The 20,686-nt window shown below is 35.1% G+C and overlaps 1 protein-coding gene across 5 annotated transcripts; it reads right to left on the reverse strand.

Annotated features, from left to right (window-relative positions):
- Nucleotides 1–2,463: 2,463 nt before the first annotated feature.
- Nucleotides 2,464–20,373, reverse strand: LOC150106086 (uncharacterized). Of its 5 annotated transcripts, none has more exons than XM_090393834.1 (4): nt 20,122–20,373; nt 4,220–4,363; nt 3,946–4,098; nt 2,464–2,587 (listed from the first exon to the last, which is right to left on the reverse strand). In XM_090393834.1, exons 1-4 carry the CDS (start codon nt 20,221–20,223, stop codon nt 2,555–2,557), a joined length of 432 nt encoding a protein of 143 aa, XP_090249960.1. In that variant the 5' UTR covers nt 20,224–20,373; the 3' UTR covers nt 2,464–2,554. The 5 variants fall into 5 exon arrangements, with proteins under 5 accessions (XP_090249960.1, XP_090249959.1, XP_090249963.1 ...); XM_090393833.1 differs by lacking the exon at nt 20,122–20,373 and adding an exon at nt 5,610–5,896; XM_090393836.1 differs by lacking the exons at nt 2,464–2,587; nt 3,946–4,098; nt 4,220–4,363 and adding exons at nt 12,827–13,222; nt 17,027–17,179; nt 17,297–17,440.
- Between the last annotated feature and the right edge of the window lie 313 nt (nt 20,374–20,686).

Here is a 20,686-nt window from a genome sequence, read left to right on the forward strand (position 1 = left end):
TTAGAAACGTCTAAAATGATCAGCATTTTTTTAAAAAAAGGTAATAGTTAACAATATTGCTGTTAAAGACCAAATATCACCAAAACAGCGCGGATTAATGACTATTATGTAGATAAGATAAATTTATCTAACCTTGTAGGGAGGTAATTTCACACCGGAAGCGAACGCATATTACAGAGACCTGCCCAGCATTCTCATTCAACTGAAATGCCTGTTTGTCGCGTAATGTAGATAGATGGGATCTGAACCTCAAGTCTTGCTAACCGAATGCCATTGTGTTTACACAGTTTGGTCAGAGAAGTTCACGGGAATTAGCATTACCAGATGTTTTACATTAAAATGAAGCATTTAGTACAGCAGTGCTCGTGCATAACACAAAGTTCGTAAGTATAAATATTTGTTACAAAAATAGGAATTTTATTCTACTTATTCGTGAGTAATGCACATACTTCTACAACATACTGAACAATGAACTGCTGCTGCTACAAATAAATACTAGAGTTTACTGAAGCTACTTGGAGGAATTCGTTGGAAATCACAGATAGCAAAAACAAACCAGGTTTTCGTGTAATAACTAAAAACCTAGGAGTCAATTTCTAGGCTTTTGGCTATCAAGAAAGTGACTAAATATCGAATATTATTATTAATATTAATATTATTGTTATTAACAGATTCTGTCCGTGCGGTTAGCCTAGAGGCTATGCGCTTCGCAACTACTGTATATGCCTGCCGAAGGAGTGTCCTAGGTTCGATTCACGTCGACGATGTGAGGAGCCTCAGCCATAGCCAAGTTATCCACTTTTGGGCATGGACAGCAGGGTTTTTTCCCTCCAGTTTATCTGGGGGGTTTTCATCCCAAAAGCAGGCAAACCAGCTCCGCACACAGGCTACAATCATAGGATATAGTACTTAATCCCTCATTAGGAGGGCTCAACTCTCCTGATGAGGGTTGTAAGGGGCGGTCGAGGAAGGGGGAACCCGACACGAAAAAAATAAATTAATAGATTCTAACACTCAAAACCAAGAAAGAGGAAAACTTATAGTGGGTAGTTTTACTAAACATTGTCCATACGGTAGAAGAAGAGGCATAGGGACAAAATAAATGTCTTTGAGGGAGTGATTGAGAATAAATCTGAGAGGTAGTCATCGATTACTTAGATTACACTCTTCTGTAAAGCATTGAACGACATTTTCAGAGGTGAACTGTCCCAAATGTGTGACATGAATTTCATAACTTGGCCGATTTGGGATTTACACTGCATAAGAAATTTGTACAAGTGAGAAACAGAGTCATGAGTGGAAGAGTGCACGTACTTTCTTGAAGGATGAAGTTATGACCTGGATGTCTCTGTGCCATGAAATAATAGAAGTGAAAGTCATCATCATTATCGTCTGAAGAAGAGAAATCTGATCGTGTTTGGAGAACTAGGCATTATTAAAAGTAAGGGGAAAGTGATATGAAATATTCTTACAAGAAATCGGAATTGGTGACAAATGATAGCTTTAATATCAACATTACTAAGATGTCATATTTAACGAATGAAATTAAGCTTAGGCGCTTGAGTTCGGTTTGATAAATATGGTTAAACAGAATTAGGGATTTCAATAACTGGGTGAGTGACTATTTGAAAGATGATTATCATTTTCTAGCGCAGTTGATTGACAGACAAACTATTTCATACGAAATGCAGTTTCGTATACTTAATAGTTTCGTTACTTAATAGCTTTTCCTATGAAACAAATAACGTCGAACCTGATATACACTAAATGATGTACTAGCCATTAATTCACTACATAATCCATCGTCATACTGTGGCATCTAAAGCCCGCAATGCTATTTTGTTTGATTAATTTAATGTGTATTCTCTGGCTGATTTGCCTGTATGGGTGATAAAAAATCCAAGTTTGCTACTTCTGTATAACATCGGATGAAGGAGTTCTTTCTTTTAATTAATCTAAATAACGAAAGCTAAAATAAATTTCAATATTTTTTGTCGGGCTGGTTGGCCGAGTGGTTAGCATATTCGCTCTCCAGAAAAGTTTGCCGGTTCGAATCCCGCCATGGATGTTTGTGATTGTGAAAATACTGGTTGTGGTGGTCGGTGGTGTAGATGATGCAGATAGTTGCAGTGGTGGAGATTGAGTGTTGTAGAGTAGGTGCCCTCCCTCGATGAGTCTTTGGACTCCCTGGAGGTGTTACATAATAATAATAATAATATTATTATTATTATTATTATGCAATAATAATCTATAATAATTATATTTACAAATGGAAAAAAAGTTCGAAAATAGTCCTGGAAGTATATTTGATCATATCCTATTATGCCTTGATATGTGCACTGAAACTTTGCTGTAATTTCGTTTGTGGTTCAAAATATTAAAAGAAATGTAGATACAGCACGAGATATGTAGTTATTTAATTGAGCTTCTGTCTTTTGTTACAATATTTACAAACTATTTACAAATTATCGTCATCATCTCTATGAATTAACAGTCCTCTGATGTTAAGCAAGATAATATTTTAGGCGTGATCCTCTTCGTTATTCATTTCATTTTAACTATCATCTTCATCACAATCATCAGTAATCTGCAAAAAAAAAGGAAAATTAATAGAAACAGGCAAGCATTGTTTGAGTGAAGACAGTGGTTAAATTCAGCCAGGGCCCTCCGGGCCTGTCCCCAGAACGTTTTTATGTACTGGGCCCGGACCCGGAACATATTTCTGTTTTTTTAACTTTTCTCACTTTACAGTAATTAAGCCTAACGCGAAACAGACAGCAATGGCAGGTTGATTGGTGAGGTATTAACAAACGATCGTGCGATGGAAAGATAAAAGCAACCCAACAATTGAGTTGAAATGCTAACTCTCTTCAACCGAATTCCAATAATATGTGAAACTAACATAACAACATTCACTATTTATATATTTCTTAGTTTTAACACGTTTACGAATTTTAACACGTTCGGTTGAATTTTATTGCTGCTTTGCAGCGAGCGGCGAGCGAACTCACACATATCTAATTAATAAATAGTTTTTAGTTTGATACTGTTTGCCTATGCAGCATATGGTTTTGCTTGAGTCTGTACAGCATAGTTTCTGTATGAGGGACATGTGATTCATTAATTAGTGTCGCTTTAATCCCAGTTGTCTCTAATTGCCCTATTTCTTGAGAAATATACTACACAGAGGGCTTGTACTTTATTCACTGACATAATAAAAGTACTTATTTTTCTTGCCTCTACAGTATAGTGGCTATTAGGGAGGGCATGTTGTTTACTGCAGGAGCAAGTTACTATAGCCCAGACGCGAACATGTGTAAGCTTATTTTCATGTGCAAAGTATATGAGAAACTTTTTAATTTCTTTTTTCGAAAAGTAAAATTAATGGGTGAGAGTTATATTTGAGGACGAGTTATATTCGAGGAAATACGGTATTTCAACTATGGATAAATACATTGGTACCTTCTTTAAAGAGAAGAATAGCTCGGGTGACAGTGATAATACAAAACGAGTTTACAATGAGTAGTTTCTGAGGAGAAAGAGGTCTGTAAAGAATCCACAAAAACATAGAATTCCCATCAGTTGCAATGCGAATATATTAATACGCTGAACAAAAGGAAAGATTTGCTGACCTGCTTGACAATCGATAAGTGGATCACATTCAAAGGTAAATATAATCGGTTATTTTGTAGGAAAACACACACACACACAAACAGTACAATGATTATTCATTTTATGTAGTTTGCCCAGTGCGAGTCATTCTGATTTCACCTCTCTTGAGTACTTGATTCCTCAAATTTAGTTTCAGCATGAGCATGATATTATACTTATCAAATAAATTAATACATAAATTTCAGATAAGACACTACAAGAAATATGTTTTCATTTCCATAATCTAATAATTCTTTTATTTAATAAAAGGAAAATAAAAACATGTCAACTTACTTCGAAATGGTTTTTGATGTATTTCTTTGAAGTAGATGGCGCTGCTAATTTGGGACATCTACTCTTTATATGTTTATCCAATGTTTTGCGAGTCATCTCGGCTCTGCATTGTGGACAACTGACTACAGCATACTCACACTGGAACCTGTGGTTCTGTTAGAGATAACACATCATTTGTAGACTTCAGTATATAAACATCAATCACTCTTTTTATGAATACCATAATTGTTAAATCTTATTGATATTAGAAAATTCCAAAAAAAAAATAACTTACATCAAAATCTTTCCTGGAAAACTTTTGCTTACAGTATACACAGAGTACTCTGTTACAAATGTGCTGAGCTAATACTTTACGATTCATCCAGGAATGGCAATGAGGACAGCTAACCAATGTATAATCGCAACATTGTCTGTGGAGCTACGGAATATTAAAAATATAGTATTCTATTACGTATATTTGCTCATGAAATCAAAATCCGTAATGTAAATTTTCAATTTTTGAATGATTAGTAACAAAGCATTCTACATACATATATTCAGTAACTTCAAATTTCAGGTGAAAGTCAGGCCTTACGTAAACAAGGTAAATACTTCCCGAACCCAAGCTTATTTTTAACTGACACTTCATTAATCTGAGTGCGTATGTTGATAACAATATCTAATATTGACCTGAAAATGTGGGCTCAGTAACAGCACAAAAATCACATAACATTTTAAAATGTTTAAAAACTAACTAAATTAACAAAAAGCAGCAACAATCTTATGCCTTATGAGTTTGTTGTTGTTCATAATGGAAGTATGCAGCACACCTTAGCCACCAATCTCCATGTTTGTTATTTCCGACAGATTAGAGCGATCTTCATGCCGGTGCACAAAAAAGAAGAGATATATAAATAATTAAGACAAGCCTCCATATTATGTTCCTTATCCTAACTGGTTTTATTTTATGACAGTTTGTACTCAATTATAAAACAGCAAACACACAGAAGGATAGGCGATAGAGGGAATACCGTAAGGAAGATTATCAAGAAATGTTCTACACTTCCATCCTGGAGAAATCGAGATCTTGGAAGAACGAAGAGACAATGGAAGTATCACATTTGAAGAGCAGTATTCATATTGCTTTTCAATTGAAAAATAAAAGGTTAAGATATTGTACAAGTTCTATGATAGGTTATCCTGTTGGTAACATAAAAGCCTGTTTATTTGTTGGTAAAAAAAACTTAACTGCGCCGAAAATATTTCTGAGAACTGAACAGATACATAATACCTCCTACTCCTACAAATTCCGGTACATAGTCCGGAATTTGTAGGAGTAGGGGCGTCTATATTATATTAAACTAACATTGGAAAGAACCTTGCAAACTACAATGTGCGCAAATCATACAGTATAAATTATGAAACAGAAACGCGTACTACACCTAGATTACATGGCTAAAGCCGAACACAGTCCTCGATCAATGAAATTTTGATACACACATCACCAATATCAGAATTCATATTATACCTAATTATCCTGAGAAAAAAGGGCGTAGGGTGTATTCATAATACAAACGTAGTAGCACTTTAGGAGCTACTATACATGTTGAAAGTAGTTGTTGAGAGCTTAAGTATTACTGATAGTTACTAATAGACTCTACTTATTAAACTACTGTTAAACATACCAAAATATTTGATTTCGGGAATTCCTCATCACAATATGAGCATCTCTCAAGTTTGTCCAGATGAGCTTTCATGGTTGATTCGCTGCAATTTTCAGTACTCATTTTAGAGCTATAATAAACGCAAACTTTACACAGATCGATAAACACAAACGATTTAAAACAGCGAAAATGTCAGTTGACTTGATTTACTAAAAACACGTTACTCATCTAATGTTTGTAATTTTAGCCTCAACTAAGGAGTCGCCTGTATATTACGTAGAGCGAGCGTGCTTATAAATATACCTTAATCTGAAACTGAAATTCACGTTTGTCACCTTGTCAATAATATGCTTGATGTCAAATTGTTACGCAATGGATAGAATAATTTTAGTTTAGTCACTTTGATAACAGTGATATGAACACCTGTTATAAACACTGTTTCGCGAAATTACATAGAATGGAGAACAGCGTCATGATAGCAGATTAAAATGAACCAGAGCAATATGTGAAACTTCGATATGGTGCCTGTAGCATTAGTTGCAGCACATATAGCAGATTTATTATTATCTTTAATGACTGTCTCATTAACACAACTTTTATTAATGCAATTAAAGTACAATAAATCACAGATTAAATTAATAAAAACTAAATCATTTTAGAATACGAAAGATGCAAACATAAGTGAGAATTCAGTACCAATCGAGACATGCCAGATAAATTTTGCGAAGTGTTGTCGTGGTTCTTCCCTAGTGTCTTGTGTCCATGTGTGGGTGATATACTGATTTTTTGTTACTTTTTTTTCAGTTAATTCTGAAGTGTATTCGATGATAAAAACATAGTACGATGTGGTCATCAGAGTTCAATATTTGAAGGGTTCAACGCGACGTGAGAAGTATTCATGCAAATGAGATAGTTCGTAAATAATATATGTCTATGATATATCAGGGTCTAGTGAAATTATCGGTCAGTATACTCTGTGATATGGATACATCGAAAAAACTACCATAATAGAGCAATAATCTTATCACATGATATAAAATTGTTTTTGCGGTTCTACTTCAGTAGCAGCTTAGTTTTGGTGTGTAGCATACTCGCTGTTAATAAAAGGTATTGTTATTAATTCTATGATCGGGCGAGTGTTGCCAGTCAAACGTTTTCTACAACGTACATGTTTGCGTACGTGCGTTGTATAAAAAATTCAGAATGGATTCAATGAGCAGTATGTTAATCACTTTTTAGATTATTATAAATTACTTTGTTTTATTAGAAACAAGGACACAACACCTGCGCAGAATAGTCCAAGTGAGGTCTTATCAAGGCCATGTAAAGAGGCAAAATGACATTCTTATCTTTACATGTGAACGTTCGTTTCAGCATTGCAATTATCTTTTGAGTTGTATTTGCAGTCTTTGCTAGTTGCTCCTTGAATTTCAACGTCTCTAAGATCGCTAGCCTCATCAGTTTCTTCTAGCATAATCTCACCAATATAATACGACATTGGATAACAAATCACGCCAAAGTGCATGATTTTGCATTTACTAACATTAAACTGATAGCCATTTTCGCATGTCCACAATTCCAGCCTGTCTAAATGATTCTGCAACTGCATATCAGCAGCATCCCTGATTACCTTTTCTTTGCATAATCAGCGAATAGCTGTATGCCGCATGTCAAAACCTTCCCAATGTAATCAATGTACATTAAAGCACCCTTTAAGAACATGACTTCATTGACTTCATTAAATTTGAATAAAAAAGGAGAAATAGTAGATAAGGCCTTCATTCATCGGTGGACAAATGATTACTTTATTTGTTTTGAACAGTGAGATTTATGGTGATTTAGAAAGCTTCTCTTGCTATAAGGAACTCGATTCTAGAAAAATAATGGCTAATGGTTCGACTTCAAAAAGATGTTCTGATGCACTGATACTCTTGCAAGAGGAATTCGAGAACAGGTGTGGAAATTTCCACAAACATTCCAAGGAAATAAGAACATTTCAGAATTCATTTGGAGTATCACCAGAAGACTCTTCTGAAATATTTCAGATGGAATTAATTGATCTGCAAGCCACTGATGCTTTGAAAGATGCTTACAGACAAAACAATCTTTGAATTTTCTATTCAGCACTACCTGATACGTTTGTGAACCTAAAGAGATTTGTAGCGGCCACGTTCTCCATTTTTGGTAGCGCATATATTTGTGAATTAAATTTTTCAAAAATGAAAAGTCAAATCAAATTGTAGAACAAGATTTTCAAACGATTATTTGTGTAATGCTTTAAGATTATGTGTAACAAACCTTGAAGTAAATATTAATAAACTTCCTGATAATTTGCATCCTCAAATATCGCACTAAATACATGTACATCTTCTGATAAATAAATGTAATATAAGTTTAATTTTATCTTTTGAAAAGGACAGATATTTTGTTATTTTTAGTGTTGTATATCTACTGACCATAGTAATCTTTCAATGGATGCGATATATCCATTTACCCTTATATTTTACTGTTTACTAGCAGATTTTCAAATACTTTTTCCTACCTCCATCACGAATGGCGAAGGAGTAATTGACTAACTTATTCTACAAAGAAAAGGTGAACAGATTTTTTCTGCGGCCCACAAAGCCTTTCCAGTAGCCAATACAGTCCCCGTGAGGTGAACGATTAAAGATCATTGATCTATAGGAAAGACGAGCTCACAAACAGACACGAACTCTGTACTGAAAAAAGGGAAAAAATAGAGTAAGCGCCATATACTGCCTAACAGCGATAAGAATAATGCAAGATATCCCCTTTCATTGTTTTAGAGTGATAAATAAGATTGGTAACCTGTGTGGATCGCCGGTGAACGATGACCGAACGATGACCACATTAAAAGAATGGAATTATGAGGGTACCAGGAGAAACATGTTTGTTTCTAATGTTATTTTATGCAATTATTTGTTTCTTTTTTATATTTTGTATTTAATGCTGTAGTTAATTTCCCAAGGGCTGTATATACTATTAGGTTGGACTGAAACTGCTATTTAAATATTTTCATGGTAAATTGTTAACTATTTAGATTGCGCAACAAATGTATTTCCGAAATGACAACCTCCAGAAGTTCTAAACACAGTAATATTCTCAGATACATTGAAGGATAATTGTTTACCACTGTCTTTCTCCATCTCAAATAGTTTATGTTATAATTCCTCTTGTTCAGAATGTTAACTACCACATGTCTTCCCAGGAAAAAATACTTGCAGCGTAAAAACTGACTAAAATGACTAATTCATCTTTAACTTAAAACTGATATTTTAGTTTTAAGTTAAAGATTTTTTTAAGACAAACCCACCTGGGAAGTGTATTCCCAGGTGGGTTTGTCTACTGTGAGAAAAATTCATACATGTCTATAAGAAACTAGCTATTATTTCAAGCATAGGTGGAAACATTCATCCAAGTTTAGTTGAAAGCAAAATGAAATTCAGGGTATTTTAGGGCCAATAACAGCACTAAAATTACATCTTCTTCTTCTTCTTCTGCAGCTTTTCACACTTAAGTATGTCGCTGTTTGTGGTGAGTCTCCTCCACAACCTCCTGTCTTGGGCTGTAGTCACATCCAAGTTCTTCATCCTCAAGTCTTCCTCCACCATCTTGACTTTGGCCGTCCGCGCTTCCTTCTCCTCTGCACATCCATCTGCATGACCTTTCTTCCCACATACTCTTCCTCCCTCCTCATTACATGACCAAACCATCTTAACCTTGCTTCCTGTATCTTTACTCCTAAGTTCGTAACTTTCACCGTTTCCCTTACATAGTCATTTCTCAGACGATCCCTTCTGGTCACACCGCACATCTACCTAAGCATTCTCATCTCCGCTACCTCCATCCTACTGGTGTTATTTTTCCTCAGGGCCAGTTTCCATAGCATACATCATAGCTGGTCTCACTACTGTTTTTTAGATGGATCGGCACCCTCTTATCGCATAGCACTCCAGCCATCTGTTTCCAGTTCCTCCATACTGCTTGTATCCTGTATCCCACTTTCTTCTCAGCCTCACCATCCTCTTTCATTGTTGAACCTAAGTATCTAAAGTTACTGATCTTCCTGATGTCATTTATTTCCAGCTCCAGATCTGTGTCCTGGCTGCCATCCACTTTGCAACAAATATACCCTGTCTTACTTCTGCTCAGCCTCATACCTCTCTCTTTCAGTACTTTCCTCCAACTTTCCACTTTAGCTGCCATTTCTTCTCTTGATTCTGCACACAGCACGATGTCATCTGCATACAAAATAGTCCAAGGCGCGTCTTCTCTCACCTAATCCGTCACCACCTCCATCACAATATTAAACAGAAACGGACTTAATTCTGACCCTTGATGCCAGCCTCTGTCACTGGAAAACTTTCTGTCTCTCCTAGGCAGGTTCGAACTCTTGTCTTCACATTTCTGTACATCTCCTGTACCAACCTGACATATTTCTCCGGTACCTTCTTCTCCCTCAAACACCTCCAGACTTCTCGCCTTGGCACTATACCATACACTTTCTTCAGATTAATAAAAACCAGATATAGCTCCCTTTGCTTCTCTCGAAACTTTTCAATCACATGTCGTAACCCAAAGATAACATCTGTCGTCGATCGACCAGGCATGAAGCCAAATTGCAAAGGAGCAATTTGTCATGAAGCCACCGCCTTCCTCAGTCTTCCATCAAGAACCGTCTCTAGGATCTTCATTGTGTGGGACATCAACTTTATTCCTCTGTAATTCGTACAGTCTTGGGTATCCCCTTTACTCTTGTAGATGGGGACAAGAGTACTTTTCTCCATTCCTCAGGTATATTTTCCAAAAATTACATAACACTTTCAAATGTTTAAACAAAACGTGGCAACAATCTTATGAGCTTTGTTGTTGTTGTTCATAATGAATATATGCAGCACTCCTGAGCCTCTAATTTCCATGTTTGTCATCTTCGACAGATCAGAGCGATGTTTACTCCGGCGCACAAAAAAAAAAAAAAAAAAAAAGAAAGAAATAATGCAAACAAGTATCCATATCACGTCCCTTATCCTAACTGGTTTTACTTTATGACTCTTTGTACTACATTCTAAAACAGCAAAAACAGAGAAAGATGTCGATAGAGTGAATATCGTAAGGAAGATTATTAAGAAATGTTCTACACTTCCATCCTGGAGAAATCGAGATTGGATGAAAGTATGGACATTGGAAGGATCGCATTTGAAGAGCAGTATTCACGTTTCCTTTCAATCGAAAAAGAAAATGTTAAGATATCGATAGGTTTGAAGATTGCAAGTTAAAAGCCTTTTTTAGTTTTTTCGTAGAAAACTTTAACTCCGCCTAAAATATTTCTGAAAACTGAACAGATGCATAAAACCTTCTACTCTTATTAATCCCTTTAAACAGCCAACCATATGTATAGACTCGGAAACTAAGCTCTTGCATGAGGTACTAGAATAAAAACTATTACATATATCTATAAGGCTTATCTTTACATATGGTACAAGAAACGTAAGAGCTTTTATATTCCAAATATATTAAACAAACATTGGAAAGGATCTTGCAAAGGTCAATGTGTGTGCAAAGCATACGGTATAGTATCATGAAACAGAAACGCGTACTACACCAACCTTACAGGACTAAAGCCTAACACAATCACAGATGACATTCTGGTACACGCATTACCAATGTCAGAGCATATATTATACTTTATTATCCTGAGATAAAAAGGGCTTAGATTGTATTCATAATAGAAACTTGGAAACTCTTTAGAAGCCACTACTACATGTTGTAAGTACATGTTGAGAGCTTAAGTATTACTGATAGTGACTAATAGACTCTACTTAATAAACTACTGTTAAACTTACTGAAATATGTCATTTCGGGAATTCCTCATCACAAAATGAGCATCTCTCAAGAGTTTTCGAATGAGCTTTCATAGTTGATTCGCTGCAATTTTCAGTGCTCATTTTAGAGCTATAGTAAACACAAACTTTACACAGATCGAAAAACACAAGCGATTTAAAACAACGAAAATGTCAGTTGACTTGATTTACTAAAAACACGTTACTCATCTAATGTTTGTAATTTAAGCCTCAACTAAAGAGTCACCTGTATATTACTTAGAGCAAGCGTGCTTATAAATATACCTTAATCTGAAACCGAAATTCACGTTTGTGACCGTGTCAATAATATGTTTGATGTCAAATTGTTGCCCAATGAACAGAAGAATTTTTAGTTTAGTCACTTTGATAACAGTGATATGAACACCTGTTGTAAACACTGTTTCAGGAAACACTGTTCTAAAATGAAGAACTGCGTCATGATAGCAGACTAGAATGAACCAGAACAATACGTGAAACTTCCGATAGGGTGCCTGCACCATTAGTTGCAGCAAATATAGCAGATTTGTTATTATCTTTAATTCCTGTCTCATTAACACAACTTTTATTAATGCAATTAAAGTATAATAAATCACAGATTAAATTAATAAAAACTAAATCATTTTAGAATACGAAAGATGCAAACATAAGTGAGAATTCAGTACCAATCCAGATATGACAGATAAATTTTGCGAAGTGTTGACGTAGTTCTTCCCTAGTGTCTTGTGTCCATGTGTGGGTGATATATTGATTTTTATGTTACTTTTTTCAGTTAATTCTGAAGTGTATTCGGTGATAAAGAGATAGCACAATGTGGTCATCAGAGTTCAATATTTGAAGGGTTCAACGCGACGTGAGAAGTCTTCACGCAAATGAGATAGTTCGTAAATAAAAGACGTCTATGATATATCAGGGTCTATGAAATTCTCGGTCTGCATACGCTGTGATATGGAGACATCGAAAAAACTACCATAATAGAGCAATAATCTTATCACATGATATAAAATTGTTTTTGCGGTTCTACTTCAGCAGCAGCTTAGTTTTGGTGTGTAGCATACTCGTTGTTAATAAAAGATATTGTTATTAATTCTATGATCGCGCGAGTGTTACAGTCAAAAGATTTCTACAACGTACGTGTTTGCGTACGTATGCTCGTATGCTTACAAGAAGGATAATTTTAAAACAAATAATAAAAGCAATACTATTAAGTAGAGCAAGCGTAATTCACAGCATTATATGCACATTATCATTCTGCTGACTTGATAGGTAAAACAGTGGATTTGATGTATGTGTGATGTAAATAGTGGATAAATAAACCAACCAAACACGGTGGCAAAAATATTCAATTTATTTGCATTATGAGTTTCAAGTGCGTGTATTTCATATGCTAGCCAACGAATAACATTAAAACTCATTCTCAGATATCAGAGTTATAAAAGACATCTGAATGCATCACACATATTTGCCTTGCTAAAAGGGTATTGACATCTTTTTTATGAACATTCCTCATGCACGAGAACTTTTAGACTTCCTGAACTGCACGACCAATTCTAAATACATAACCCCACCTACGAGAAAAGGATTTTCTCTTGATTCCAGCATTGACATAGGGATGATGTTCTGAACTCCCCAACCAAAATTGTCTCGATCTATCGGCATCTGGAAATGAGGAGATCCCAGTCCAATTTTAACAGGATCTACAATTATTTCAATATTATTGGTGTGATTTCGTTGGTCCAAAAGAATCACTTTTACCTGAAAAGACGACAAATCAAAACTAAGAGCTAAAACTTATCAATGTTTAGAGGAAAAAATGAAAATGACTATACAGCAAATATTATATCGGAGGATGGAAGATCATCCTTCAATGTTACGATTTCAAAAAAACAAAGGTTTGAAGTTGCATACATCTAAAACTTCATTTACTTACATTAAATTTCTCTCTCGCTGTAAAAGTAAATAATGTCATCTTTATGGAAGAGAGGGATGGAGTAAGAAGCTCTGTATGAAGCTCCTGGCATTTACAGGTTATTGTATTATACTGTAAATTAATTGGTTTACTAAACTAAAAGATCACTACGTAGGTCTACAGAAATGTAAATTTATTTAAATTACTTAAATATAAAGAGCTAATAAGCTTCATTTCGGCAACAAAAACATTATTTAAATTAAGGGGATATTAAATCCCACATTGTTTTAAAACAGAATAAGAAACTCAAAGATTGGAATCAGAGAGTTTCTTGCCGAATATAGTATAGTAAACTATAAAGTATCGGCGATCACTAAGCGTCCGCTAAATGCAAGTGGCCCAGCACGTAGTGCAATACCGGAAATCTCGCAGCAAAGTCGGTAAAGTTCTGATCACTATTCTTAGGTATTTACCATAATGTAAAAACACATTTCCTAGGAAATGTATGTATGTTGCACCTGTTGCCGAAATGAAGCTTATTAGCTCTTTATATTTAAGTAACTTAATGGTTGCACCTGTTCGGAAACTCGTATAGCAGAGTATAAAGTTCTTTTCGCTATACTCTTTGGTATTAACTCGGTCTAGCTACTCACTGATGAAGCCTCAAAAAAGGCTGAAACCGGTCTGGGTAGTGACCTCACCACCATAATGTAATAACAGCATACATTTCCTAGGAAATGTGTTTTTACATTATGGTAAATACCTAAGAATAGTGATCAGAACTTTACCGACTTTGCTGCGAGATTTCCGGTATTGCACTACGTGCTGGGCCACTTGCATTTAGCGGACGCTTAGTGATCGCCGATACTTTATAGTTTACTATACTATATTCGGCAAGAAACTCTCTGATTCCAATCTTTGAGTTTCTTATTCGGTTTTAAAACAATGTGGGATTTAATATCCCCTTAATTTAAGTAAATTTATTTGGTGATAAGTAATCTCGTATTGCGAACAATGAGAATTACATTTTCTAATTGTTCGCTAACAACCTGAGGAATTCGTAGAATAATTAAAAATAAAAAATGAAAGCATCTTATTCACTGGTATAGGGGCAATAATTAATCAGGTGGCGAAAAAAAAATAAAGGTAATAACTATTAAGTATCTGTGAATATTGTTCAGCATTATATTTGAAATAAATTATACATTTATTAATTTTGCATTTATAACAATACTCAAATGTTTTTTCTAACTCGTGGGTTTTGATAAACATTTATAACTGGATCACGTCATCTACACCCTCTGTTCAAAAAGAAACCGAACTTTTCGAAAATAGAAGAAACTAGTGGAGCGACCTGTTGTATCTTTTTGTTGTCGAAATCGGCAACATCCTTCCTTAGTGTTATGTCAACTATTTATTACATTTGTTTCCTTAGAAGCCGAGTTATAGTGCCAAGAGTGACAGTGTGTTTTGACTAACGGTCGGAAAATCAGTTTTGAACGGAGAGCTGCGATTGACTTTTGTGTTAAACGTCGTAAAAGTTTTACCGAAACGTATCAAATGCTTCAAGAAACATGCGGTGATGAATGCTTATCCCCTACTCAAGTTTACGAGTGGTTTAAGCGATTTCAAAGTGGTAGTGAGACACTTGAGGACGACGAAAAGCCGGGCCGTCCAAAAACTGGCTGAGCGAAGTTGACATCCAAGAGGTTCGTGATTTCATCAAAGAAAACCCGAAATAGTCCATGAGATTGACAGACGATGAATTGCGAATTAAATAAAATTTTTATTTAACCTAATAATAAATAAGGAAAGTGTTTCAACCACTGTTTAAACCATTGTACAAACGTGTAGTCAAGCAGCCAGCTATCTAGCATTTTCTTACTAATAAGAATATCTTTACAATAAAAGATCACATTAATAATAATGAAAAAAGAAACGGTTCAAGAAAGTTTAAATTGGACATAATGGTAAGTATCAACAGTCGGATGGTAAACCCCGTCCCCCAGTATCCATTAAAGTAAAAATATCAGAAACTATTTTTGAAAATATATTAATTAAAATAGAACTTGTATTGAGCCAACAGCAAGTGCAGGCGTAATTGCAATGACTCAAAGATTAGTTTGAGACAAGGCAGAGATTCCGGTTTCTGAGAAAGCTCATTTAATAATAGTCCTTCACTTATCGCAAAAAATTAATTATGGCTTTATGTACAATATACATTTCAAAGGCACGTTTTATTTTTCTTTATACCAGAAGAGAATGATTTGTTTTGCTTAGCACATGCTTAAAAGGCCATTTTAAAAGGGGATCAAAATTTCCCTCCTTTATGATAAAGTATACGGTTAGATATTTTTAGGGGTCAACCATTCCAAATGCGTGTCATATATTCCATAGCTGGGCCGATTTGGGATTCACACTGCATTGATGTTGTCATTTTCTAGCGCAGTTGACTATTTCATACGAATTGTAGTTGCAGACAAAAATATCTAGAGTAATTGTATTTTTACTTCATAGTTTTTCATATTAAACAAATAATGTCGAACCTGAGATAGACTAATTGATGTACTAGCCATTAATTCAATACATAATACATCGACATGCTGTAGCATCTAAAGCTCACAAGCCTATTTTGTTTGATTAATTTAGTGCGCGTATATTCTCTGGCTGATTTACCAGTATGAGTGATAAAAAATATCCAACTTTCCTACTTCTGTATAACATCAGATATCTACCTTCAGTTGAATAAGCTCATATAAGGAAATGTCCTTTCTTTTAATTAATATAAATAATGAAAGCTAAATTAAACTTTAATATTATGTAAAAATCTATAATTATATTTACAATTGGAAAAATAAGTTTGAAGTTTGAAGATAGTCCTGGAAGTATATTTAATCATATCCTATTATACCTTGAGGTGTTCGTTTGTGGCTCAAAATATTAAAATAAATGTAGATACAGCACGAGATATTTAGTTATTTAATTGAGCATCTATCTTTTGTTACAATATTTACAAATCTATCATCATAATCTCTATGAATTAGCAGTCTTCTGATAATAAACAAGATAATATTTTAGGCGTGATCCTCTTCGTTATTCATTTCATTTTGACTCTCATCTGCATCACAATTATCACTGATCTGCAAAAAAAAACAAAAAAAAAAAGGAAAATTAATAGAAACAAGCAAGCATTGTTTGATTGGAGACATGGTTAAATTCAGCCAGGGCCCTGGCAATAGTGGTTATTGGGAAGGGCATGTTGTTTACTGCAAAATCAAATTACTATAGCCTGGACCTGAACGTGTTTAAGCTTTTTTTCATGTTGAGGTATATGCGAAACTTTTTAATTTCTTTTTTCGAAAAGTAAAATCAGTTTTGCTAGTTATATGCGAGGGCAAGCTATATTCGAATAAGTACGGTATTTCAATTATGGATAAGTACATTGGTACCTTCTGTAAATGGAAAAATAGTTCGGATGACAGTGATAATACAAAACGAGTTTGTATTATGTATCTATGTATTATGTATTTATGTATCAATTAAATTAATACATAAATTCTCAGATAAGACACTACAAGAAATATGTTTTCATTTCCGTAATCCAAAAATTGTTTTCTTTAATCAAAGAAAATAAAAACATGTTAACTTACTTAGAAATGGTTTTTGAAGTATTTCTTCGAAGTAGATCGCGCTGCTAATTTTGGACATCTACTCTTTATATGTTTATCCAATGTTTTGCGAGTCATCTCGGCTCTGCATTGCGGACAACCGACTACAGCATACTCACACTGGAACCTGTGGTTCTGTTAGAGATAACACATCATTTGTAGACTTCAGTATATAAACATCAACCACTTATTTTATAATTACCATAATTGTTAAATATCACTGATATTAGAATATTCAGAAAAATAACTTACATCATAATCTTTCCTGGAAAACGTTTGCCTACAGTATACACAGAGTACTTTATTACAAATGTGCCTAGCTAGTACTTTACGATTCATCCAAGAATGGCAATGAGGACAGCTGACCAATGCATAATCGCAACATTGTCTGTGGCGCTACAGAATAATTAATAATATAGTATTCTATTATATATTTGCTGATGAAATAAAAATCCGTAACGTAAATTTTTAATTTTGGAATGATTAATAACAAAGCATTCTACATACATGTATTCAGTAACTTCAACTTTCAGGTGAAGGTTAGGCCTCATACCTGAAAACGATAAATACTTCCAGAAATCATGCTCGTTTTTAACTGACACTTCATTAACCTGAGTGCATATTTTGATAACGATATCTAATATGGACCTGAACATTTAGGGCCAATAACAGCACCAAAATTACATCTTCTTCTTCTTCTCCTTCTCCTTCTTCTTCTGCAGCTTTTCCCACTTAAGTAGGTCGCTGTTTGTGGTGAGTCTCCTCCACAACCTCCTGTCTTGGGCTGTATTCACATCCAAGTTCTTCATCCTCAAGTCTTCCTCCACCATCTCCCTCCATCTCGACTTTGGCCGTCGCGCTTCCTTCTCCCCTGCACATCCATCTGCATGACCTTTCTTCCCACATACTCTTCCTCCCTCCTCATTACATGACCAAACCATCTTAACCTTGCTTCCTGTATCTTTACTCCAAAGTTTGTAACTTTCACCGTTTCCCTTACATAGTCATTTCTCACACGATCCCTTCTGGTCACACCACATCCACCTAAGCATTCTCATCTCCGCTACCTCCATCCTACTGATGTTATTTTTCCTCAGGGCCACAGTTTCCATAGCATACATCATAGCTGGTCTCACTTCTGTTTTTTAGATGGATCGGCACCCTCTTATCGCATAGCACTCCAGCCATCTCTTTCCAGTTCCTGCATTCTGCTTGTATCCTGTATCCCACTTTCTTCTCAGCTTCACCATCCTCTTTTATTGTTGAACCTAAGTATCTAAAGTTACTGACCTTCCTGATGACATTTATTTCCAGCTCCAGATCTACTCCTGGCTGCCATCCACTTTGCAACACATATACTCAGTGTTACTTCTGCTCAGCCTCATACCTCTCTCTTTCAGTACTTTCCCCCAACTTTCCAGTTTAGCTGCCATTTCTTCTCTTGATTCCGCACACAGCACGATGTGATCTGCATACAAAATAGTCTAAGGCGCGTCTTCTCTCACCTCCTCCGTCACCACCTCCATCACAATATTAAACAGAAACGGACTTAATTCTGACCCTTGATGCAAGCCATCTGTCACTGGAAAACTTTCTGTCTCTCCCAGGCAGGTTCGAACTCTTGTCTTCACATTTCTGTACATCTCCTGTACCAACCTGACATATTTCTCCGGTACCTTCTTCTCCCTCAAACACCTCCAGACTTCTTGCCTTGGCACTATACCATACACTTTCTCCAGATTAATAAAAACTAGATATACCTCCCTTTGCGTCTCTCGAAACTTTTACATCATATGTCGTAACCGAAATATAGCATCTGTCATCGATCGACCAGGCATGAAGCCAAATTGCAAAGGAGCAATTTGTCATGAAGAAACCGCCTTCCTCAGTTTTCCATCAAGAACCCTCTCTAGGATCTTCATTGTGTGAGCCATCAACTTTATTCCTCTGTAATTCGTATAGTCTTGGGCATCCCCTTTACTCTTGTAGATGGGGACAAGAGTACTTTTCTCCATTCCTCAGATATATTTTCCGAAAATTACATAACACATTCAAATGTTTAAACAAAACGTAGCAACTATCTTATGAGTTTTGTTGTTGTTGTTCATAATGAATATATGCAGCACTCCTGATCCTCTAATCTCCATGTTTTTCATCTTCGACAGATCAGAGCGATCTTTATTCCGGCGCACAAAAAAAAAAAAAAGAAGAAAAAAAAAAAGAAAAAATGCAGACAAGTATCCATATCACGTCCCTTATCCTAACTGGTTTTACTTTATGACTCTTTGTACTAAATTCTAAAACAGCAAACAGAGAAAGATGTCGATAGAGTGAATATCGTAAGGAAGATTATTAAGAAATGTTCTACACTTCCATCCTGGAGAAATCGAGATTTGATGAAAGAAGGGACATTGGAAGGATCGCATTTGAAGAGCAGTATTCACGTTTCCTTTCAATCGAAAAAGAAAATGTTAAGGTATCGATAGGTTTTGATGTTTGGAAGTTAAAAGCCTTTTTTATTTTTTTCATAGAAAACTTTAACTCCGCCAAAACTATTTCTGAAAAAACTGAACAAATACATAAAACCTTCTACTCTTATTAATCCCTTTAAATAGCTAACCATATGTATAGACTCGGAAACTAAGCTCTTGCATGAGGTACTAGTATAACAACTATTACATGTATCTATAAGTCCTATCTTTAAATATGGTACAACAAAACGTAGGCGCTTCTATATTCCAAATATATTAAACAAACATTGGAAAGAACCTTGCAAACTACTATGTGTGTGCAAGGCATACAGTATAATATCATGAAACAGAAACGCGTACTACACCAACCTTACAGGATTAAAGCCTAATACACTCACACATGATATTCTGGTACACGCATTACCAATGTCAGAGCACATATTATACTTTATTATCCTGAGATAAAAAGGGCTTAGATTGTATTCATAATAGAAACTTGGTAACTCTTTAGGAGCTACTACTACATGTTGTAAGTACATGTTGAGAGCTTAAGTATTACTGATAGTGACTAATAGACTCTACTTAATAAACTACTGTTAAACTTACTGAAATATGTGATTTCGGGAATTCCTCATCACAAAATGAGCATCTCTCAAGAATTTTCGAATGAGCTTTCATAGTTGATTCGCTGCAATTTTCAGTACTCATTTTAGAGCTATAATAAACACAAACTTTACACAGATCGAAAAACACAGGCGATTTAAAACAACGAAAATGTCAGTTGACTTGATTTACTAAAAACACGTTACTCATCTAATGTTTATAATTTAAACCTCAACTAAAGAGTCACGTGTATATTACTTAGGCAAGCGTGCTTATAAATATACCTTAATCTGAAACTGAAATTCACGTTTGTGACCTTGTCAATAATATGTTTGATGTCAAATTGTTGCCCAATGGACAGAAGAATTTTTAGTTTAGTCACCTTGATAACAGTGATATGAACACCTGTTGTAAACACTGTTCTGAAATGAAGAACTGCGTCATGATAGCAAACTAGAATGAACCAGAGCAATACGTGAAACTTCCGATATGGTGCCTGCACCATTAGTTGCAGCAAATATAGCAGATTTGTTATTATCTTTAATTACTGTCTCATTAACACAACTTT

The sequence above is a fragment of the Typopeltis vanoorti genome, chromosome 6, assembly GCF_054136105.1.
Source record: "Typopeltis vanoorti isolate ZY-2024b chromosome 6, IOZ_Tvanoo_1.0, whole genome shotgun sequence".
NCBI classification, from domain to species: domain Eukaryota; kingdom Metazoa; phylum Arthropoda; class Arachnida; order Uropygi; family Thelyphonidae; genus Typopeltis; species Typopeltis vanoorti.